General features: G+C 39.6%; 1 protein-coding gene across 4 annotated transcripts in view; it reads right to left on the bottom strand.

Annotated features, from left to right (window-relative positions):
* The window catches only part of LOC140190969 (CSC1-like protein 2), a 205,201-nt gene that overhangs the window by 36,502 nt on the left and 143,813 nt on the right, over positions 1–24,886 (bottom strand). For all 4 annotated transcript variants that reach the window (XM_072247993.1, XM_072247986.1, XM_072248012.1 and 1 more), the window contains exons 14-19: positions 23,567–23,704; positions 18,027–18,180; positions 12,758–12,864; positions 9,403–9,489; positions 8,059–8,124; positions 4,903–5,065 (exon numbers count right to left, since the gene is read on the bottom strand). In XM_072247993.1, coding sequence (XP_072104094.1) covers positions 4,903–5,065; positions 8,059–8,124; positions 9,403–9,489; positions 12,758–12,864; positions 18,027–18,180; positions 23,567–23,704 — 715 coding nt within the window. The remainder of the gene's footprint in view (positions 1–4,902; positions 5,066–8,058; positions 8,125–9,402; positions 9,490–12,757; positions 12,865–18,026; positions 18,181–23,566; positions 23,705–24,886) is intronic.

Below are 24,886 nucleotides of genomic sequence, written 5' to 3'. Positions count from 1 at the left end.
TCAGCCCACAATGCTGTGCTGAACATGTACTTACTTCAGAAATTACCTAGGGTTACCCACAACCCTCCATTTAAAAGACCCTATCGTATCGGCCTCCATCACCGGTTGCCAGCAGCCTATTCCACGCACTCACCACTCTCTGCGTAAAAAACTTACCCCTGACATCTCTGCTGTACCTACTTCCAAGCACCTTAAAACTGTGCCTTTCGTGTTAGCCATTTCAGCCCTGGGAAAGCCTCTAACTATCCACACGATCAATGCCTCTCATCATCTTGTACACCTCTATCAGGTCACCTCTCAACCTCTACTGCTCCAAGGAGAAAAGGCCGAGTTCACTTACCCTATTCTCATAAGGCATGCTCCCCAATCCAGGCAACATCTCTGTAAATCTCCTCTGCACCCTTTCTATAGTTTCCACATCTTTCCTGTGAGGTGACCAGAACTGAGCACAGTACTCCAAATGGCGTCTGACTAGGGTCCTATATAGCTGCAATTTTACCTCTCGGCTCCTAAACTCCATCCCACGGTTGATGAAGGGCAATGCACCGTATGCCTTCTTAACCATAGAGTCAACCTGCGCAGCAGCTTTGAGTGTCCTATGGACTTCGACCCCAAAATCCCTCTGATCCTCCGCACTGCTGAGAGTCTTACCGTTAATACTATATTCTGCCATCATATTTAATCTACCAAAATGAACCACCTTACACTTCCCTTGCAACCCACAGAAAACTCTGGAGCAACTCAGCGGGCACCTATGGAAAAGAGTATAGTCGAAGCTTCAGGCTGAGACCCTTCATAAGACCTTTTGTCTTGATGAAGGGTCTCGACTTGAAGCATTGACTCAACTCTTTACCATAGATGCTGCTTGACCTGCTGAGTTCCTCCAACATTTTGTGCGTGTTGCTTGTATTTCCAGCATCTGCAGATGCACTTTTGTTAGTTCTTCCTTGAGCTGTTGGGGATTGGGGGGAGAGGGGGGAAGGAGAAAGCTGGAGGTTTGGGAAAAGTTCCATCAGACTGGGGATCCTGAATTCCGAGAAATCACGAGGCACACTAAGAGGAATTCAAAGGCATAGCTCAGAAGATCAGATTTCCATGGTGTATGTGTGTGTGTGTGTGTGTGTGTGTGTGTGTGTGTGTGTGTGTGTGTATGTGTGTGTATATATATATATATATATGTATGTATGTATGTATGTATGTATGTATGTGTATTTATTTATTTATTTCAGGTAATCCCATCAGAAAAAAATGGACTTAAAGCTTTTTGTACTGTTGGCAGTGGCGAAATCAGAATTTTACCTTGTATTTGGCACATGTGACAACCAAGTCCTGTATATTGAATGCTGATACTGGATCCAAAGATGGGACGTATTTCACTCTTGGCACTTATACCCAGCTTCATATTTGAAACAAGACTCCATCATACAATACTTCAAAAACTCAGATGTGCTGCTCCTTCTCACTCTCAATTGCTGTGGGTACACCAGTCTTGAGAAGAGATTTGCATACTAATTCCATTTATGCACAGGTTATTTAAAGTGAGCTTGTAAACAATTGTGTAACATAACTAACACAGTTTGCATCTAATGCTTTAGCCGTCTTTGCCTTTTATTTATTGAGCTTTTAATCATCTATTTTTCCCTTTACTGTACATCTTACTCCACTTCTACTTATCTGTTCTTGCTTTCCTCCCGTTTCATTTTTCATTTAAACTTTCTCCTGTTGGCTGCTTTTCGTTTCCTTTCTCACTTCCTAGGGATTTCGAGTAACGAACAGGCTGCGGTATTGCGGACTACTGTTTGGATGGCTGGGCGCTCTGCTGGTGCGAAGTTGCACTATAAACAAGTATCATGCAGTGGTGAATCTATTCTTCTATCCACTTGTGATCAATTTTCATCATATACACAATAATCTGAGAGGGAAAAAACTTAACTAAACAAAAATATCACAACTGCAAATCTCTCAAATTTAGAAAATAGCTGGATGATATGTATATTTATTAATATTGATCATTATTGGTTTCTCAAGATCAAATGTGTTTAAACTTGTGCCTGGTCTTCCTTCAAGTTCCATCTTAATCCTGAATATGACACTGTTTCCCAGTCTTACTCCATGTTTAATGGCCATTTTTCAAAGTTTCAATGACTATACAAATACTTCTGCTGCATGATAACACTATCTTCTGTTGGACATTAGGTGCAAACAAGTGTACAAGTTAGAAGGAAAATGCTTTGTCATTGAGAAAATGGTGGGAAAAGAAGTGAAGAAGTTTGGACTGCTGGAAGGAAAGAGGGAGAAAGAGAAATGCTGGCTTAAACCTGAGGTGAGAAGACATGTTGAAGAACTTTTTCTTTTTTATTCCTTCAGGCAGTAGAGTAGAGGCCTGCTTCCTGAACTCTTGGACATCAGCAGGTTAGCCTAGCCTTCAGACTTGCACCTCAGCTCGATGCATGTGGTGGAATGATGTTTTGGGCTTCCTGTGGTTGAGGGAAGCTAGCTCTGAGGCCACACTGAACTAAAGGATGTGTATAATCTGTAGTTGAAGAACCAATGGTTGAGACCATTGTTCTGTTCTACAAGGTACAAGTGCTTCTCATCTTGCAGATAACTCATCCCCATCTCAGATATCAATTGCATTTAGTTGGGTTCTCAATGGAGACAGACATTGGTTAACCATCCAATAGAACAGAGATCAAAACTAACCCAAGCTAAACTTTACTCTGCTTACCAAGACTGTTACAAGTGTTGGCGTGATCATCTCCCAAGGGTCCCGCTGGGGCAATTGATATAACCAAGACTGGTCTATTTAGCCTAATCCAGGTGATTGAAATGGTGAACATCTAGTATGCAACTCTCAGCAATAGCTTGGCTTATCAAATAGGTTTTAAATGAAGACCTGAAATCATTATTGCTACCAAATAACTTGTGAATATAAGGTTTAAAACTGCTTGATGCACTTTGGGATACTTCCAGGTCTCAGATGCATGAAAACATGAAAAGATTTAATACATCTGAACTGTGTTTAAGCCTAAACCTTGCATTTACTCCATGTTAAGGGAAAGAGAAGCTCAAATATATGGAAATATCAGACACAAACCCATGTCAAATACTTTAAGGTCCAAGGATCAGACAGGAAGTAGTTGAGTATATTTGAGAGGAATGTCTTAAATCATGAAGGCATTACAGAGAGTGAAAAAAAACTATCTCCAAAGGCTGAAGCCAAGATAACCAGAGGGGACAGAAGTAAATAGATAAATAGTTGAAAAAATGCAAGGATTTGGAAAAAGATGGAGAAGGAAGTATTGGTACAGACATGATGGCCAAAATAGACTCTTGTACCAGTTTAAAAATTCTACAACATAAAGTGCAAACACTACCATATCATGCTGTGCCTTTGAAATCAGTAGAATTGCAGTTGCATATGAAAATGTGTATTCATATACAGTCTGCACTGGCAGCAGCTCCCAATACAAGGAAGATGGCTCACAACAGCTAGTTAAATAGTAAACACTTCATGAATTATGTCTGGAATATCAGCACTTGATTAAAGAGAAGTTCCTTTCTCCAGTTCTTTTGAAATAGTCACTCTTCAAATTCAAATTTTAATACGAGTTATCAGATAATTCTATCATTATGCCATAATAGCTACATCAAAGCACTGCTAGGTTCCAAACCGGAGGGTTGGAGATGAAGGCAGAAATGTTTTAGTCACTAAATCTGAGAGGGCTTTCCCCTTTCTGAACTGTGACATCCCCTCTATCATAATATATGGTGCCCTTGCCTGCTCCCATCCATTTCCTGAACCTCAGCACCAGCATATGTAGGTAGGCCAAGTGCATAAACATCTGGCAAACAGAATATAATGTGAAAAACTTCTGATTTTGGCAGGAAAAGTAAGAATGGAGTGAAGTTGCAGAGCTGAGATGCAGGCATGTTCACAATAGCTAGTACACAGACACAAATATTTATTGTAAGGGTATTGTTCTCCTTATTCAAGGAGGATGGTAACATGTGGATCAGAGGAGGATTATTTGACAATACGTGGAATGGACAGGTTGTCATTTGAGAAAGGGCTGGCCAGGTTAGGATCATCGCACATCCAATGGAGCTTGGAATAATGAGTCATCTGAAACATACACATTCATAAGTGGGTTTGATAGAGAGGATGCCTACTTGTGGGAGAATCTAGAGCTATGGTCACTTATTCAAAAAAAAAAGGGACTATGCCCTATTTAAGACCAATGAGAAAAAAATTCACTGGGGATTGAGAATGTTCTTCCTCAAAGGACAGTGGAAGCAGAGTCACTGAATAATGTCAAGACAGCAGTAGATAGATTTTTTGTAAACAAGAAACTGAAAGGTTACCATGGGCAGGCAGCAATACAGAAGTGAAGTTGCAATCGGATCAGCTAGGATTTCATTGAATTGTAATGTACGCTTGGAAGACTGAGGATTTACAATGTGCCTAATTTTGGGGTAAAATATCATTGAGGTATGGATGGGGGAAAATGAACCCAAAACAAAAATATATGAAATAAGACAGCAAATATTCCCCATGGCCTACTGTGGCTCAGTACTATATTGGAACCTTTCCAAACCAAGTACAAACAGAACAGCATCTTGCCTGTAAATCCCTAAAAGTACAGAAATTAGAGAAAATCCAAAGTGCAAAAACGACGGTTTACAATCTAAAATAATGCAGCTCATAAGTGAGGTTGCCCACCTAGTATCTGACTTTTGAGATTATCTGTACATATACAAGAGGAATTCCAATTAGTGGGGATAGACTTGCTGATCTACAGACGAATAATAAGGGCTGCCTTCATGGGAGAGGCCACTTCCATTGTGGGTAGCAGCATAGGATTGGTAACCAGGAGAAAAAGATAAGTCAATGAGACCTACACGTTTGACATTTTTCCTCTCTGCTGCCGATTTGGCCAAAGAGAGGCGGATCATGTACATCAGCAGGCCTGGGATGCGTAGCAGGTCCATGGCGTTTCCAATGAAGGCTGAAGCAATCACATAGTTCACAAAAAAAGCACCGTTATCAGGGAGAAAGACACACCTAAAACAGAAAACAAATGAACACAGTAAGAACTAGTAGCTCATTAAAGGTCACCACTTTATATAATATGCAAACTCATTCCAAGGTACATATGCAAAGGTGGGTTGATGAATGCGGATTATTGAGGTAATGATGGTTATAGGGAATTGACACAAAAAAGGCTGGTACAAATCACCAAGATCGTATTGAATGATGGGCAGATTTCCGAAGAGGCTGGTGGCTTAATCTGGCTCTTGTGATCTGGCATTAAATAAACCGGAGAGATAATTTCCCTAGAATAAATTTTCACTTACATTGAGGGTCAATGTTGCATGCAGAGCATAGCACAGCACACATCTAGACAAGCATTCCCGTCAACAGTTACTTCTGCTTTTTATTGCATTCATTTATAGTAGACTAACTCTGATGAAAACAAACATTTACCATTGTTTCCAGTGACATAGGATGGTACTTCATCCCATTGAATCTGTGCCAGCTCACAGATATCACCTCCACCCCCAATTTTCCTGTCAACTCCTCCAGATTCTGCCACCTACCTATCCATTAGAGGGAAATTTATATTGGACAATTAACCTAGAAACTCGCACATCTTTGGGATGTGGGAGGAAACTAATGTGCCCAGAAGAAACCCAGTCACACAGTGAACATGCAAACTCCACCCATGCAATGAGGAAGCAGATCCACTGGCTGGATCACTCTGCAAAAGTATAAAGCAACATTCTTGCTAAATCATTCATCTGTTTCTCTCATTCCATTACTCATTTAGTGAAACACTGTAATTGTAGGTTTCACTCTGAGCTGTTTGTAGACACAGATGCACCAAACCAATTATGCTAATTCGTCCCAATAATTACTGCATATTAAAATATGGAGAACATTCAAATATTCCAGAACTTAATTGCTGGCTATATATGGTAACAATGTTATAACCAGCCAAAGAGGAGATGATAGGGTAATTTCCTTGTCAATCCAGTTTGATGTCCAAATTTATTCATTATTTATTGATTGAGATACAGCATGGAGTAGGCCCTTCTGGCCCTTTGGGCCGCACCGCCCAGCAATCCCCGATAATCCTAGCCTAATCACAGGACAATTTAAAATTACCAATTAGTCTATCATCCGGTACATCTGTGGACTGTGGGAAGAAACCAGAGCACCCAGAGGTCACAGGGAGAACATACCAACTCTTTACAGGCAGCAGTGGGAATTGAACCTGGGTCGATAGTATTGTAAAGTGTGTGCTGACCACTACACAACCGTGACTTGTTGCAAGTGACTTTAGATGTGCAAGTACTTTACATGCAACTATCCTTCAACTCAGTACATTTTCGCAAGAAATTCCCCTGATGTTACAGAGTAGTGTAGTAGTTGATTTCCTTCACACTTCAAACAAACCAAGTCTTTACTGACTAATTGTATATGCTGCACAATGCATTCTTTGTTACCATCTGTACCTGCCCACCCACCTCAATGTTACTGACAGAGGTAGCATTTGGCAATAAAAATAACATGACCTTTTTAACTCACTGTTGTTATACCACTGCTCACACCAAGAATGTTTGATCGGGCACATATAATTCCATTGGGGGAAGTGGTTTAGTAGCAGATTTACAACCTTGACTCTAAGGATTTGGTGTTAAAGAACCTGACTCCTGATTTCTATTGGATTGTCCTCAGCTGGCTGTTAGTGTGTGGGTTTGCCAGATAAAAGTGTAACAATGAAACTTCTATAAAGAATGGTTATTTGGTGTGATAAGACCTACAACTCTTTAACCTGAGAATTGTTAGAGAGGACAGGGCAAGAAAAGCTGAAGAAATGAGAAATTCAGTATAGAAAAGGAAAGGGTACATGAATAGCATGAAACAGGTCCAAATCCAGTGCTCAAGATCAAAGCACTTTCTCAGGTATGAAATGTTTCAGGATGCACAGCTGTCATGAAAGTGGTGATGGAAATGCATTGTTTTCTTTGTTCACACCTGGGAATTTACTTAAAACATCCAACTAAATAAAAACATCTCTTCCTCTTTTAAAAGTACATCGATTAAAATTGAGTTGGATTCTGAGGGACTGTCAGTTCATATCCTCAAAAGTTCCTGCTCATACAAGTTAAACTACAGAATTTGACTTGGTTTCACCCTCCCTTGCATTTCACTTTGCCTCCTCTATACTACCTCCAGCTGACAGAATCATGTTGGCAATGAAACTGTTACATCATTAAGAGCACAGTTGACCTCTTAATTCCAGATACAGTTAGTGTTAATTTTTCTCCTGATTTACTGTGTGCAAAGGTCACAAACAGGTGCATTCAATACCCCAACAAAAGCAATACTGGAAATACTCAGCTGGTCAGGCAGCATCCATGGAGACAGGAACAGTAAACCTTCAGTGTGAAGAGATCTATTTAAGTAATTGAATGCAGTACTAATTTACCAAGAACTTAAATGTCATCTTCCTTACTTCTTTCCACATCAAATGGAGGAGTGGTGGGAGGAGGCAGAAGAGACTGCTGAGAGGAAAGCATTCTGGATACGTATCAGTGCCTAACCTGAAGCACTCACTTCAAGCCTGTCAACTTCCAACTTTTCCAATGGCCAAAGGATAGGGGGCAAGTATCCAATTTGCTTGCTCTTGATCATTTAAACTATTTTAGTGGCTCTCCTTACCTCTGCTTTCACATCTGCAACAGCCAGGTTTTAAAAAGATCTCAGAAAACCTGGCAGGTAAAATGCATGAATGGTTGAACCCATCAGATAAATTCTAGAAGACCAGATTACCTGTTAACACCCACCCCAATCACCATTGGAACCCAGCCAACAAAACAACCCCACCCCCTCTTCTATCTATCAACAGACCACACCTCTGAGAATAAACTCCCAATAACTCCCCACTGCCAGACCAACCACAGGACATTCAAGGAAGTTTGGAAAAAGTCATATCTGGAAAAATTCCACAAGTATTCATCAGTAAAGGAGCTTTGTAGTCAGATACTCACTCAAATCGTACAGTGGCTTCTTCCAGGAACTTTTTGTCAAACAGCCAACGGAAAAACAGATCCAGACTAGAATTGAAATAAGCAGAGTCTTAGAGATTTGTGTAGTTTACATTCTGGTTTGCTGCAAATCCATTTGAACTGTTGAGTAACTACGCCACTATAGCAACTTCACCCTTAATGTGCTTCTTTATCCATTTTCTTCCACACCACCTTCAGACAACTGGTTTCAAAAAGGGCTCCTTTAGGAGCCCTTGCTGGATCATGGTGCCTATGTTTTGGGAAGCAATCAATTCTCGGTCTCAGTCTATTACATAACTTCTGAAATGCACAACAGAAGCTTCATCAGGATTTCGTCATGGCAAGCTTCACATTTGGATTTAGATTCTAACCTCAATACTCCAGGTGGGCTGTCAAAAAAAATCTCCAAAACTAACAACTGTGGAGCTTTTTGCAGCTTAAAAAAAATCACAGGCATTCCAGGGAAGATCAATGCCACAACAAATCCACAACTTGGAAATATAGTGAATACCATCTTCACAAACCAATTCATGGCAGCAATCTATTACTTTACCATTGGGTCCAATGGGTTGGGGAAACACTCAAGGTTACAGAGAATTACAAAGTACGTGGACAGCAGAGGTTTCTGATCCATTGGATACTGTAGTAAACATAGAAACACAGAAACTTACAGCATATTGCAGGCCCTTTGGCCCAGAATTTTGTGCTGACCATGTAACGTACTCTAGAAACTGCCTAGAATTACCCTACCACACAACCCTCTATTTTTCTAAGTTCCATGTACCAATCTTAAGAGGCTCTTAAAGACCCTATTGTATTTGCCTCTACCACCTTCGCTGGCAGTGCATTCCACGTACCCACTACTCTCTGTGTGGAAGAACTTACCTCTGACAATCCCCTTGTACCTACTTTCAACCCCCTAGCACCTTAAAACTATGCCCCCTCACATTAGCCATTTCAGTCCTCGGAAAAAGCCTATGACTATCCACACGATCAATGCTTCTCATGACCTTATACACCTCTATCAGGTCATCCTCTGTCACTCCAAGGAGAAAAGGCCAAGTTCACTTAACCTATTCTCATAAGAACACTATCAAACTATACAAACATGAGGGGGGACCGGGAAAGAAAGTATTTGAACAGTTGGTGTATTATGCACAGCCTGATATCTTCTGCAATGTACAATCTGAAAGTCCTATGCTGGGTGTCACTAATGCTTTTTACTTTACAAATCAATACACTGCACTAATTAGCACTGATCTTCAGTGGCATAGGACACATGCTTGTAGATTGAATTATCTATGTCCTTAAGGTTAACCAACTCACCTGCTGAGACCCAGTGACGGCAGAATTAAGACCATAAAGGTAAGGAAAGTGTAGCATTTGTGCATTGTTGTTCGATTTTCCCCTGACCTGTAAGAGATGGAACAGGGATTACACTTCGAACCACAAACGGAACTTGTAGACCCTCAAAACTCTAAATGTCAAGGCTCCAAGTGATTCTTGTAGAAACCTATAACCAGGGCTGAAAAAAATGAAGAGAGCAGAGTGTGTTTTTTTTTGAACAAGATACTCTCTAAGCCAAAAGATGGCATTGACAATATTTAAGAAGAATTTTGCAGATACTACTAATCTAAAACAAAAACAGAAAACAGAGGTATTGTTTTAGGTTGATGATCTATTAAAAGCTCCTTGACTTGAAACATTAACGCTAGTTGTCTCCTGGCAGGTGCAGCCTGACTAGATACGTATTTCAGCATTTTCAGTTTTTCCAGAAAGTGCCATTGATCGGCTCAACACAAAAAGTAGAGAAACAAGTAGTGTACATATCCTTGAACCAAGATGACCCTGAACTAATACAATTTGAAAAGATTAATCTTATTACTATTTCTCAAGCTTGTTATTCATAAATTGCCTACCATTCCACAGCGATGACAGCTTGAAATAATGTGACCTTCATTGGTGCTATCACATTCAAATAATTAACAGGTTTAGCATTTATATGGTTTTATTCCCGGTGGTAGTGGGGCGGGGGTGGAAAAGAGGAAATACCTCAAGTACATTCACCCCTATATCCTCACTCTTTTACTTGGTTAGCCTAGTCAACATGTACATTTCTATGAGGGACTCAAATCCCATATAACTTTGTTGTGTTAGTTATGATTGTATCAAGCCAAGGGTTGGGGAGATGTCCATGAAAAACTTAGTGGCTGCAATGAATGGGAGAGGAGAGATGGTGAACGTAGGAGGCTTTGGATGGGTTAGATGAAGATGTAGTGAACATAGCTGATATGCTTAGAAAGTATGCAAAATGTTACTTTTGTTGATAGTGAAATGGCTCATCTTTGGCTACAGATGACACTGATGAGTTGGTAAGGTGGACAGAGAAAAGACAGGAAGTATACAAAATTGAGGGTAATGGGTTGGTTAGATCATGACAAATATTGCCACTGCAGCAAAAGGTATCTTTTTATAACATTATTTAAATCCCTCTTGCTGAATTAGTGACTCAACACAAATAGAAATGTAAGAAAGTTGGAAAGGTGGGCATGGATTTGGAAGGCAAATTGAAGAGAAGGATGCTGGAGATAGGATGATAGTTTATAGAGAAAGATGTGGGATTATATTTTTTGTAACAGGATGTGATTAAGGTGAAAGGAATTAATACAGAAGGACAAAATCCCAATTGCAGTAGCACCTAGCATGGAGAGGGGGAGAGGGGAGAGAAAGAGTAAAGGATTGAAAGAGGTCAATTCAGTATTTTGGAAACAGTGAGGTTCTGTTTAATGGGCAAAATGAAGAGCGAAGTTTCAACAGAGCTGAATGGATAGCTTTAATTTCTGTGCAGAAGCAACACTCTTACAATAAAATGAATGCACTTGTTTAAGGTGAAAGAAAAAAAATTTAATCAGTAAAGAGGAGATTCTCCACAGGGAGCACTGAAGAACAGAGAACCAGAATACAAGGCTATAGATAACTGAAGTTTGCAACTCAGGTAGACAATATAGTGAGGAAGGCACGCAGGATACTGGCCTTCATTAGTCGGGGTCTGAATGCAGAAGTAGGGAGGATATGCTCTGAAAATCTTGGTCAGATCTCAGCAGAAGAACCGTGTGTAATTTGGGTGAGCAAGATACAGGAAGGATGTGATAGTGCTGAGGGCACAAAGGAGATTCATCAGGATGTTACCTGAGATGGAGCAATTCAAATACAAGGAGACTGGAAAGACGAGGATTATTTGCCTTGGAGTGAGAAGGTTACGGAAAATGATTGAAGGATACAAAATTATGAAAGGTACAGACATCCAGAATATTTTCCCCAGGACAGAAATATCAAATACTACATTTAAGGTGAGAAAAGGTGAGATTAAAGGAGATGCGCAGGGGAAGTACACAGAAACAGAAACGAGCTGACAGTGGTACTGGTGGAAGTAGACATAATAATGTGTTTAAGAGGGTGTTTGGTAAACAAAAGAATATGCAGGGAATGGAGGGCTATGAATCACATACAGCAACTTTTAATTTAATTATTTAATTCAGCACAAGGACAAGGGCCTGCTCCTATGCTATACTTTTCTATTTTCTTTAATACTCCAAATGTGACTTAATCAAAGTCTGCACTAAGATTTCCCAACCTTTATTCTCAACAGTCTAACCAATGAAGGCAACGATGTCATACACCACTTTTTCTACTTGTGTTGCCACTTTCAAGGAGCTATGAACTTGAACTCCAAGATGTCGTTAACATCAACACTCCCAAGGATTCTTTGATTTACTGAATACTTTTCTCTTAAATATGACTTTCTAGTGTGCAACACCTCACACTATCTGGATTAAATTCCAACTATCATTTCTCTGCCCACAAATCCTATGGGTCTATATCCTGCAGTATACTTTGTCAACAGCTGGGTAAGCAAAATTACACACTAACTAGTGACACACAAAGCAACCTATGAATGCAACAAGTTACAGAAAGACCATTAACACACCACTTCTGCATCATCCTCCTCCTCCAGCTCTCTTTCAGTGCCAACTGTGTTAATTCATTTCAGAATCAATCTTACTCAATGGGGCAAATAATGACAACCTGATGATAAGAGATCTGAAAGAGATCAGCGAACCAGAAACCTAAAGTGAACTTCCTACAAGACCGATAGTGGGGAGTTTTATTCTGGATCTTGCACACTATTTGCATTCTGACATATCTAGAAGCTTAGTACATCAAGTCTTCTCTGCATTACTTTATATACAACTTCCCTGTGCTCTACATTTGAATGTTATGAAGTGTACTATCTTTTCAGAAGCACTCATTCTGTGCTTAGCAAGATCACATAAAGAGTACTTGGATGAATGGCCTGCTCTTTTGTTGATAATTCAGTACATCTTGCTGTAGGGTTGGTTAGGACACTGACAGGCACACACTGTGTATTTTATAGAATTACGCCGACAATCTAAATTGTTAGAAACTTAAATTATAAACCTAGAGAACATTTTGTACCCTGACACAAAATTTGTGACGGCAAAGCACTGTTCTACACTCAAATTGGTCATTGTTAAATCCATGTTCAAAGAGTTAGCCAGCAAGTATTCAAATCCAGCAAGACTTAATGTACAATATAAATAAACAGTACTTGTAAAGAAAATCAACAAACTTCAAAACAGATATATACACACAAAAATACCTTGTCCAATGTGCTTCAAAAAATCCTGAGTAGTAAACTATGGTTGGGAGAAGAGCTGAGAAACACCACAGCAGGAGTGTTGGGAAAAACTGTGTTATAATGGGGTTCTGGAAAGAAAAGAATGGAAAAGAAAATTAGATTTTTTGCTTGGCATTAAAGAAGTTGAAACACCACAATCTGGCACTGTCAAGTAGCAAATAAGGGAAGTGTAAATCCTGATGCCAATTACAAACCCCAAAGCATGATTCCTGTAGGAAGACGAACCAAAGAGGAACATTTGCTTCAACTGCACTTAGATAATCCTTTCCTGTGTCACCCGATTAGGGATTGGGGTTCATTTGATTAATAGTTACTTGCTACTGTAGTTGTCTTGGGAATTGCAGTTGGAAGGCATTAAGGTATTAAAGAACTTCATTTCAATACACACAATTGGCTGAACAGCCTTAAAGTATTATGCAACTTCTAGTTTGCTTGAGTATCTTGATCCTCCTGTTTGAACAGGGGAGATTTTAAAAGGTTGATAGTCGAAAAACATTATGCTTAACATACAAAATGGACTTAATCTCATAGGACAATTTGCTTTGAACATTTGCAGATTCCATGGACATGTGAATGAAGTATAATGAAAATTTGCACTTCTGTGCTCATGCAACAGTGAAAACCTTAAGTGGACAAATCAGAAAGATGTTGACCAAATGAACTACATCACAGGGTTCCGAAAGAGGTAGCCGAAGAGATTGTGGAGGCAGTAGTAGTGATCTTTCAAGACAAGGTCATATGACAAGTTTTTTTTTGTAGTTCTTGCTAGCTTCTGATAAGCACTTGTACACTTATGGGCATTCATAAAATGGGACTGGCAAATGTTCTATTCTTGTTCTTTCCGAATAGTTGACTGACAGCCAACTTTGCAGACTCCAGTAGGATTAACTTCACCTGCCATAGGTGAGAAGTTTCTTCATCCTATCTAAGAGTAGTGTGGAAACACAGTTGCTGTGCACTTTCTTTTTTTTTAAATTTTATTTTTATTTGGATAAGGAATTCACAAATATCATGTACTTTTTTCACACATATAACCTTTTCCATTTTTTATATGTATAAAACTACAATTATTTATACATTCTTAAGTACACATTGAGATGATATAAAAGGAAAATAAACATTTAAATAGATAATTATGTACTGTGGTAAATCTAACCTATTAGGCTAAGTAATGGAATTAGTTGTTAAGAAAAATGGTAATAATAGTTTCCATATAACCCTTCTGGACCATTTCCACTGGTCCAAAATGTTGTATATAAGCCTATGTATCAACCATTGTAGGTGTTTATATCCTAATTTGTTCATGCTTGCTCCTGCCCGCAGACATAATTATCCAATCCCTATGTACTTATTTACTTAATTTTTTCATTTTTTTATCCCTTTCCCAAATCTTTCCCTTTACTTGTGTTAATTCTCTATTTTCCAAAAGAAAACAAAAAAAAACAAACATTTAGACTAGGGGTGCTTACGTTAGCAATATTACTGTGTTGATGAGAAGAGCAGTATAAATCATTAGGAGAGTCATCTAAAGTCTGCTCGCATTGGGGTTATATATTCAATCCATTTATTCCAGATTTGATAAAATTTTTCTTTTTGAGTTCTCAGGGAGTAAGTCAACTTCTCCATTTTAAATATTTCCAAGATAATTTCGTACCAATCTTCTAATGTAGGTGGTATTGGATTTAGCCATTTTCTAGTGATTGATTTCTTACTTGCCGCTAAGAGGGCCTGCAGCAACTTTATATCTTCCTTCTGTTCAAGAAACAATACATGCCCCAAATAGAGCGTCTCAAAGTTCAGAGGTATCTGGGACCTAAGTACCTTAACTAATGTTCTATGAATACCTTCCCAAAATAGACTTAATTTAGGGCAATCCCAAAAAATATGACAATGATTTGCCTCCTTGGAGCCGCACCTTCTCCAACACATCACATTTGTATCTTTATATTTTTCTTGATATGGGGTCTTGAAGTATCTTATAATGTTTTTCCAACAATGTTCTCTCCAAGTCAAAGAATTAGTCGAGGACCATTGAAAGCTGCAGATTTTCTCCCAAGCCTCCTCTGAAAGTACCAACCCCGCTTCTTTCTCCCACTTCTCTTTAATATACAGTGTATTTACATTTTTAGCATGGGAGAGTGCATTATATAATCGAGAAACTGATTTACTAGGTATTGAACTGCAAGCCAAATTCAGAATCTATATAGGGCTCACTGGGGGCCCGGGGTTGGGAGTACAGCTCTCGATAATATGTTTCAAAACTCTCTTGAATTTTCCCTATTGTACTCTCCACAAGCTTTGTCTTTGGATTCTTTATTTTATGAATTGTATTGTCTGCTTGTTGTTTTCGTAATTTATATGCTAATAATCTAGCTGATTTACCTCCTATTTCATAATTCTTTTGTCTCAGGTAAAGAAAATTTCTTTGAGTTTCCAACGTATAAATATCGTCAATTTCACTTTGCAATTTCCTAATTTCCTGTTTTCGATTTGAATTACTTTTGTTGCTATCTACAACTTGAAGTTGTTTTAATTTTCCTTGAAGGTCTGCTAATTTTTGTGCATTGATTTTTTTTCATGTGAGTGGTAATGGAAATAATTTTCCCTCTCAGTACAGCTTTCAATGTATCCCATAAGATCACTGGTGATGTTTCTCCCGTGTCATTAAGGTCTAGATATTCTTTGATTTCTCCCCTTAATCTCTCCATTACTTTCGGGTTATTGAGTATATGTGAGTTTAGCCTCCATAGTGTTTTCCTCATTTTCCTTTCCAGGATTAGAGACATAGAGACTGGGCTATGATCCGACAGATCAATTGTTGCAATATTACAGTTTTTTATCCTGAGTCTATCTGTATTAGAGATAAAGAAATAGTCTATCCTTGAATAGGCTGAATGAGGGAAAGGATAATATGTATAATCTTTACTAGTAGGGTGTAATTCCCTCCAGACATCTATAATTCCCAACTCCTCCATCAATGAATTCACTTTCTGAGTCAGAGGTTTATTCTGAGTAACTATTCTTGAAGAATCTAATATAGGATTTAATCTAATATTAAAATCCCCTCCACAAATTACTACCCCTTGAGAACTGACCATTAGGTCAAAAATGTGTCTATAAAATGACCATTCACAACCTGGAGGAGCATAAACATTCAGCAATGTTATTTCTGTACCTTCTATTCTTCCTGTGATTTTTACGAACCGTCCTTCTTTGTCTCTAGTCTCTGAAATATGTTCATAATTAAGAGTACTTGATATTAAAGTAGCTACCCCTCTTTTGTGACTCAATTTATATGATGAATAAAATACATGCTTAAAGCCCATTCTTTTTAATTTTCCATGTTCAGATTGGCTCATATGTGTTTCCTGGAGGAAAGCTATTTGTGCCCTCTCTTTTTTCAATTTAGACATAATCTTATTTCTTTTAATTGGATTTAAAACCCCATTAACATTATAGGAAATTATTTTTACCAATTCAGTTTGCATTTTTCTCTAGTAGAAAAAAAAACACTCTCCTTTTCTAACCAAACAGTAAGCAATCCCTTCTCAACAGTAAACCAAGACATATAACCACACCCTAGACATTTTTGAACGTGCAACATTTGAAAATTTTTCCCGACTTCCCACAGTGAGGCCTGAGCACCAACCCGCCTCAGTTCAGAGGGATAACCTCTATCTTCACCCTGTGTTAGAGGGCACTCAGCAGTTTGAATAATCATAGAGAATTTTCTCCTATTTATGTCTCGACCATATTGCTATCATTCAAGTTATTCCGTCTAGTTTATTTTCAGTTACCAGTTTTCATTTTACCTTTAAGTCCGATTTACTCTTTTCGTCATTTCTCTTACTTAATCTGTGTTCTCTGTACATTCGCGTCTGAATATTTGCAGCTTTTCCTTGTAGTTTGACACTCTGGTTCGTGTGGAGCGTCCTCGCCGCACTAACTGCCATGACTTCTACCGAATCCTCTCCAGTAGCGACTCCGGTTGGGTGATAACTTTAATAGGTAGTCCCCGGTCCGCCAGGTCCAACGTTGCCTCCTCCACCGTAGCGTAAGTTCTTGTCCCTTCGTCGTAAAAGACTCTCAGCCGAGCTGGATACAGGGTCTGGAATCTGATGTTGTTTTCCTTCAGGACTCTCCGTGTTTCCGTATATTCCTTCCGTCTGGCAAGAATCCCCAGTGCGTAGTTGTGGTCTAAACTGATTTTACAGTTGTTCCACATGAAACCTTTCTTTTGCCATGCCCTTTTAAGCACCTCTTCCTTCGTTCTGTAACTGAGAAATCTGACCAGAATCGATCTGGGCTGGGCGCCTGCTGGAGGCTGTGGTGCCAACGTGCGGTGAGCTCTTTCTATCTGTAGGTCTTTTGCGGCCGGTATATCAAGGTTCTCTCTAAGCAGCTTCTCCACAAAGGGAATCATCAATCCGGGTTTACCTTCAGTTCCTTTGAGAACTCCGTAAATCCTCACATTTTCCCTTCTCGAGCGACCTTCTTGATCTATTAGTTTCCACTGGAGCTGGTCTTGCAGCTTCAGCATTTCTGCTATCACCTCCTCTGCGTTTTGTAGCTTCTCTTCAATTCCAACAATCCTCGCTTCGGTTTCATCTATCCGCGAGTTAGTTTTTACTATTTCTCCTTTAATATCTTCCAGCTGTTTGCTGTTATCTTGTCGGAACTCACGAATCTCTCCGAGAATCAAGGACAGAGTCACCGATTCCCCCTCATTATCTCCGTCCTGGCTTGCCGTGGGGGAGCTAGGCCCGTCGCCTTGCTGCGTCTCTTTATGTTTATCAGCCTTCGGAGCGGACTTTTTAATCTTGTTCTTAGACATCATCCTTGCCCCTTTTATTAATATAGTTATGCAATATTAAGTATTTGTCTAAATTCGATTATGGGGCAGTTTACCTTCTTTTTTGTCGAGAGACCTTTTCCTTAGGTCGCCATTCCCTTGATGACCCGGAAGTCGGAAGTCGCTGCGCACTTTCATGAGAAAATGATAGATTTTGGGATACTTTTATTGGAACAAATATATGGGGGTAAATCGAAGAAAATGGTGCTGGGATAAAATGTCAGCCATGACCTTAGCAAATGAGAGCACACAATGGCCTTCTCCTTATATTCTTATTAATTAAATTACATTCTTATTAATTTTCTCTCATTGGCAAGGGGATGGTGAAGCAAAATAAAAATGATGTTTCTTCTAAAGAATTGAAATAGCACCACTCACGTTTAAATATTCAACAGGTTTTGTAACATTGAACTTGTCCATCGTTGTGATGATAATGGCCGGGGTGGTCAAGAAGAAGAGTAGAATGAAAAGGACACAGTTGATGATGAAGCAGCGTAGCCACCATGAAATTCCCCTCAATGACAAGTGTTCCCTGTGCAAATAATAAAGTTCCATTTATCATAATGATTCTTTAATACTCAACTACCAAGTCCAGTAAATGCCCAGGTAAAGAAGGAATGCTGGACGAGATTCATCCACATTATATCCCAGTACACTAAGTGATCAGCAGCATATTAGATTCTAGCAACAAGCCCAACCCAACTGTGGCAAAAGGAACTGTGTCAATTTGAATATCACCATTTCTGTCAGATTTCTGGTACTTGCTCTATCTGCTTGGTTGGATCCCACTTCTTTCTATCCTCTACCTGCTAAAGATGCTCTAAATTTCTCACATGGAAGGTGTCAACAGTACTGTGTCTCAGTCAACTGGGATTGGACACATCTCTATTGAAGCAAAATAATAATCTAATCTCCAGTATCAACGTTTGTTTTTCAACAACTGGAAACTGTTTTACAGGGCATAGCGGCTTTCATTTTCATTGTAATTTTGTTTGTCAAGCTGTGGTGCTGCTCTTGGATGAATACACATCATCTTGCTTCCAAGATATTCAAAATAATTCAGAGAAAATGTTGTATTAAAACACAGGGGTAACAAAAGATTGAAAAACACACAGATGCTGTTGAGTTTTATTTCGCACTCATCTATTTATCTTTAAGTGACTGACTGGATGTGAGTTTGCACCTGTACCTAGTACATGCCTGAGGTTCAGCTGTGGCAGAACAGGGTTCTTCAAAGCATCAGCAATACAGCAACTTTGAGTCAGAGTCATAGAAAAATACAAAAAAAAACAGGCACTCAGAAATAGGCACTTTGGCCCATCTAGTCTGTGCCAAACCATTTAAACTGCCTATTTCCATCAGGCCGGCTGGTGGCACAGTTACATCAGCGCCGGACTCCGGAGCGAAGGTTCCCGAGTTCGAACCCTGTCAAGCCACACCCGGGCAGGCTTTCCATCCGTGCCAGGTTGAGTGTTGAGCTCGCAACTCGGCCTTGTAAAAAAATAAGACTGTGCAGTGAGAAGGGAGTGGGGAACCACTCACAGAATCTTTCCTCCAAAACAACCACTTGAAAAAGTGGTCGCCAAGGCTCTGGCAGAGTATGGCACACAAAATAAAAAAAATTCCCATCGACTGGGATCATAGCCCTCCATACCCCTACCATCTGTGTACCTATCCAAACTTCACTTAGATATTGAAATTGAGCTCGCTTGCATCATTTGCACTGGCAGCTCATTCTACACTATCACAACTGTCCGAGTGAAGAAGCTTCCCCTTATGTTCCCCTTAAATTTTTCACCTTCCACCGTCAACCCATGACCTCTAGCTATAGCCTCGCCCAATCCCAGTGGGAAAAGCCTGCTTGCATTTACCCCCTCTATATCTCTCATAATTTTGTATACCTCTACCTTAATCTTCTACATTCCAAAGAATAAAGTCCTAACCAATTGAATCTTTCCTTATAACTCAGGTCTTGCAATCCTGGTGACATCCTTGTAAAATTTCTCTGTACTCTTTCAACTTTATTTACATCTTTCCTGTAGGTAGGTGGCCAAAACTGCACACAATACGCCAAACTAGCCTGTAGCAACGTCTTGCACAACTTCAATATAACATCCCATCTCCTGTACTCAATACAACCAACACGCACAAAATGCTGGAGGATCTCAGCAGGCCAGGCAGCATCTATGGAAAAAAGTACAGTTGACACTTCAGGGCCGAAAACATCGAATGCACTCTTTTCCATACACGCTGTCTGGCCTGCTGAGTTCCTCCAGCATTTTGTTTGCGTTGGTTGGATTTCCAGCATCTGCAGATTTTCTCTTGTTTATGATCCTGTACTTAAAACTTTGATTTATGAAGGCCAATGTGCCAAAAGTTTCCCTTATGACCCTATCTACCTGTGATGCCACTTTCAATGAATTGTGTATCTGTATTCCCAGATTCCTTTGTTCTTCCGCACTCCTCAGTGTTCTACTGTTCACTGTGTAAGATCTACCCTGGTTGGTCCTACCGAAGTGCAAACCCTCACACTTGTCTGTGTTAAATTCCATCTGCCATTTTTCAGCCCATTTTTCCATCTGGTCCAGATCCTGCTGCAAGCCAAGAAAGTCTCCCTTGCTTTCCACTACACACCACACCCCCTCCTAGTCTTGGTGTCATCTGAAAATTTGCTGTTCCAGATATCCAAATTATTATGCAGATCATTTTTGTAGATGACAAGCAACAAAGGATCCAGCACCAATTCCTGTGGCACTCAGTCATAGGCCCCCAGGCAGACGCAACTATCAACTAACCCATTCTGGTTTCTCCCACAAAGCCAGTCTAATCCAATATACTACCTCATCCTGAATGCCGTGCAACCGAATCTTCTTGACAACCTCCCATGTGGAACTTTGCAAATGCCTTGCTAAAGCCCATGTAGATAACATCCACTGCCTTGCCTTCAATGTTCCTGGTAAGTTTCTCAAAAAAATTATACAAGGTTGGTTAGACACAACCTACCACGCACAAAACCGTACTGACTATCCCTAATCTGTCCATTTCTATCCAAATACTCATATATCCAGTCCCTTAGAATACCTTCCAATAACTTTCCCACTGCTGATATCAGGCTCACCGGCCTATAATTTCCTGGTTTATTTTTAGAACCTTTCTTGAACAGTGAAAGAACATTGACTATGCTCCAGTACCTCACCTGTTGCAAAGGATGATTTAAATATCTCTTTCAGGGCCCTGGCAATTTCTGCACTTGCCTCTTACCAGGTCCGATGAAACTCCTTGTTAGGCCTTGGGGATTTATCCATCCTAATTTCCCTCAAGACATCAAATACCCCCTCCTCTTTAATCTGTACAGGGCCATGAAATTCATGCTGCTTTGCCTCACTTCTATAAGCTCTGTGTCCACCTCCTGATTAAATACAGATGCAAAAAATTCATTTAAGATCTCCCCTGTCTCTTTTGGCTCCCTGCATGGATGATCATTTTGATCTTCCAGAGGACAATTTTGTCCTTTGCAATCCTTTTGCTCTTAACATATCTGTAGTATCCCTTAGGAGACTCCTTCACCTTGTCTGCTAGAGCAATTTCATGCCTTCTTTTAGCCCTCCTGATTTCTTTCTTAAGTATTCTCTTGCATTTCATATACTCCATAAGCAACTCATTTGTTCCTACCCATCTGCCCTGTCTTAGTGCCTAATAGACATAAGACCATAAGACATAGGAGCAGAATTAGGCCCTTTCCTCCTCCTTAACCTCATTTCCCGGCCTTCTCCCCATAATCTTCGATGCCATGTCCAATCAAGAACCTATGAATCTCTGCCTTAAGTACACCCAACAACCTGGCCTCCACAGATGCACATAGCAACAAATTCCACAAATTCACCACCCTCTGGCAAAAGAAATTCCTCCGCATCTCTGTTTTAAATGGACACCCCTCTATCCTGAGGCTGTGCCCTCTTGTCCTAGACTCTCCCACCACGGGAAACATCCTTTCCACATCTACTCTGTCCAGGCCTTTCAACGAGAAATTCACTCAATCTAGACCTTTCAGTATTCAATAAGTTTCTGTGAGATTACTCCCACCCGTTCAACCTTTTAAATTCCAGTGAGTACAGACCCCGAGCCATCAAACATTCCTTGTATGATAACCCTTTCATTCCTGGAATCATCCTTGTGAACCTCCTCTGGATCCTCTCCAATGTCAGCACAGCTCTTCTAAGATAAGGAGCCCAAAACAGTTCACAATACTCAAGGTGAGGCCTCACCAGTGCCTTATAAAGCCTCAACATCACATCCCTGCTCTTGTATTCCAGACCTCTTGAAATGAATGCTAACATTGCATTTGCCTTTCTCACCACTGACTCAACCTGCAAGTTAACCTTTAGGGTGTTCTGCACAAGGACTCCCAAGTCCGTTTGTATCTCAGATTTTTGGATTTTCTCCCTGTATAGAAAATAGTCCACACATTTATTTCTACTACCAAAGTGCCTGATCATGCATTTTCCAACATTATATTTTATTTGCCAGTTTCTTGCCCATTCCTAATCTGTCTAAGTCTTTCTGCATCCCACCTATTTCCTCAACACCACCCACCCCTCCAACAATCTTTGTAGATCAAATATTGCACACCATCTCATTGGGACTTCTATGTAGTAATGAAGGAAAATTTCCTGAACACATTTGGCAAACTCTGTCCCATCTAGTCCTTTTACAGTATGTGCGTCCCAGTCAACATTTGGAAAGTTAAAATTACCTACTATAACAATATTATTTTTCTTGCAATAGTCTGTGATCTCTCTACAAATTTGTGCCTTTAAATCCCCAGACTGTTGCGTGGTCTGTAATATAGCTCCACTAATGTGGTCATACTTTTCTTATTCCTCAGTTCCACCCATAACACCTCACTAGAAGAGTTCTCCAGTCTGCCCTGACTGAGCACTGCCATGGCAGTTTCCCTGACTAGTAATGCCACCCCTCCTCCTTTGATCCCTCCCACCATCAGATCTGAAACAATGGAATCCCGGAATATTGAGCTGCCAATCCTGCTCCTCCTGAAACCAAGTCCATTAATGGCTACAATATCATAATTCCATGTGTTGAGGCTGGAGCAGATGCAGCAGTCAAACTGGTGACTCCAAGTCATTAGTCCTAGTCTTACTAAGAAACTGTGGAGGTCAATAAAATCTTGCAATTTTGATCCTTACTATCAGAAAACTCACCATGGAAAGTTAACTACTGAAGACCATTGAAGAAAAGGAATCTACCATCCTTGCCCAGTCTAATCAACACTTAATAACAACTCAAAAGATGTAATTGATTCTTCATACCCTTCAAGATGTCTTAAAAAGACACTAAACCAGCCAGAACAGAACAGAAGAAAAATACATGATGGATGTTCTGTTAATGGCTCAGGCATTTGAATAATACTTGGTTCTTCTGGCTCACTTCATCCCTATAAATCCTTAACTGAAAAACTGAAGTATGGTTAACAATTTGCCAATTGGAATCCCAGCTCTATGTTATTAATTTGTAGCAATAAGGATGAAAGCAACAATATCATGTAAACATCAGCTTCAATTTTCCCTGCTTGTCACAAAATAGTTATGAATGGTATGTCAAGTGTTGTACAGTCACTTATCTAATGAAAATGCTACGTTATCTGCTGGTTCTGAACCATTTGTTAAAGTTTTCTTAGCACAAAATCAATATAGCCTTGCCAACACTGAATGCACGTGATTGATCACCCAGTGGTGATTTCTGATGAAGGATCTTTGACCTGTTTCTCTTTGCATGGATGTGGTCTGACCACCTGAGTATATCAGGCATTTTTAGGTTTTTACCCTGTGGTGGGTTTGGTTTACAATTCAGGATTATAAATAGGTCCATTAGATAATGAACAGAACAGAGCAGCAGCTTACCAGTAAATGTTGTGGGGATCAGGGGCATAGCTCACAGTCCAGTTTGAAACATGAAGAAACTCACTGTTTGAAGACTGTTGTGGCTCTCCCCTGAATAAGCAGCCCTGACACTTACAGGCATTGAAGTCTCTGAGAACTCTGTGGGAACAAAATTTACAATCATTCTTGTAAAAAATCTGTTTTAAAAAAAAGTGTATACGGTGAATTCCAGTTAATTGAGGCATCTGTTAATCAGGGCAGCTACTTATTTGAGACAACTCTTAAAGAAGAAAAACTAATTGAAAAAATAATCAGGATTCCCTTTGTTTACTTGGGACACTACGCCACTAAATTGGAACAGAGGACTTGGACATTACACTGTGTTTAGAACAAAGTTTTAAAATAATATCAGTTGCCTCTGTTTGTGTTCAAAAAGCAGTAATTATTGTCATCATAGTTGGCGATAAATTAGCAGAAAGACAATTCAGAATCGTTTTGGTTACCGCAGTTTCAAGTATTCAGGCTTGGAGATGCCAGAAACGACCAAGAGTGAAAATAAAACTATTTCACTACTTCAACAAATTAAAAATTATGAAGAATTTGAAGGTAATGACAAAACATCTTGAATGTTACAATAAAAATGAAAATTCAGAGGATCCAATCATCAAAAGTATAGCACGAAGGCAGTAAGTGCACTTATCTGCACTCAGTGCCTGCACCAGTTTTGTTCATTAACAGTCAATCAAAAGAACAAGGCAGCATATACTGGATGAATTCCTCCATCGACAACTCTTAGGAACTAATACAGGTTTATAGTACTTTTGTTTTATTACTAGTATTCTAATTTGTTTTACCTTTCATTTAATTACATTACTTGTTAGTCAGTTTGTCAATTTTATACCTTTTTCACTATTTCCATGAAATTTCAGCTAATTGGGGCAGCTGCTTCATTGGCCCCAGTGTGTCCCAGTTAACCAACCCCACTGTAATTTATTTTTCTTGTAAAAATTTATTTTTCATGCTTATTAAATTGGCTTACTATTATTTCATATGTACTGGGGTACAGTGAAAAACTACTGTATGCCATTTATACAGACCATTTCATTACAACAGTGCTTTGAGGTCATACAAGGGAAGAGGATAACAGAATGGAGAATAAAGTGTTAAGTCACAGAGAAAGTGCAGTGCAGGCAGACTCTAAGGTGGAAAGCCATTGATAGATCCTAAAGAAGATTTAAGAGAACATTATAAGTAATCCTGAATTGTAAAATTTAGATGTAAAAGAGCATAATGATTATAATAGAAGTAATGTGTAAAGCTTGCAATGAGTTGCCACGCTTT

The sequence above is a fragment of the Mobula birostris genome, chromosome 2 (genome assembly GCF_030028105.1).
Source record: "Mobula birostris isolate sMobBir1 chromosome 2, sMobBir1.hap1, whole genome shotgun sequence".
NCBI lineage: Eukaryota > Metazoa > Chordata > Chondrichthyes > Myliobatiformes > Myliobatidae > Mobula > Mobula birostris.
The sequence above is the reverse complement of the archived record's forward strand: the minus strand, read 5'-3'. Positions and strand labels throughout refer to the sequence as shown.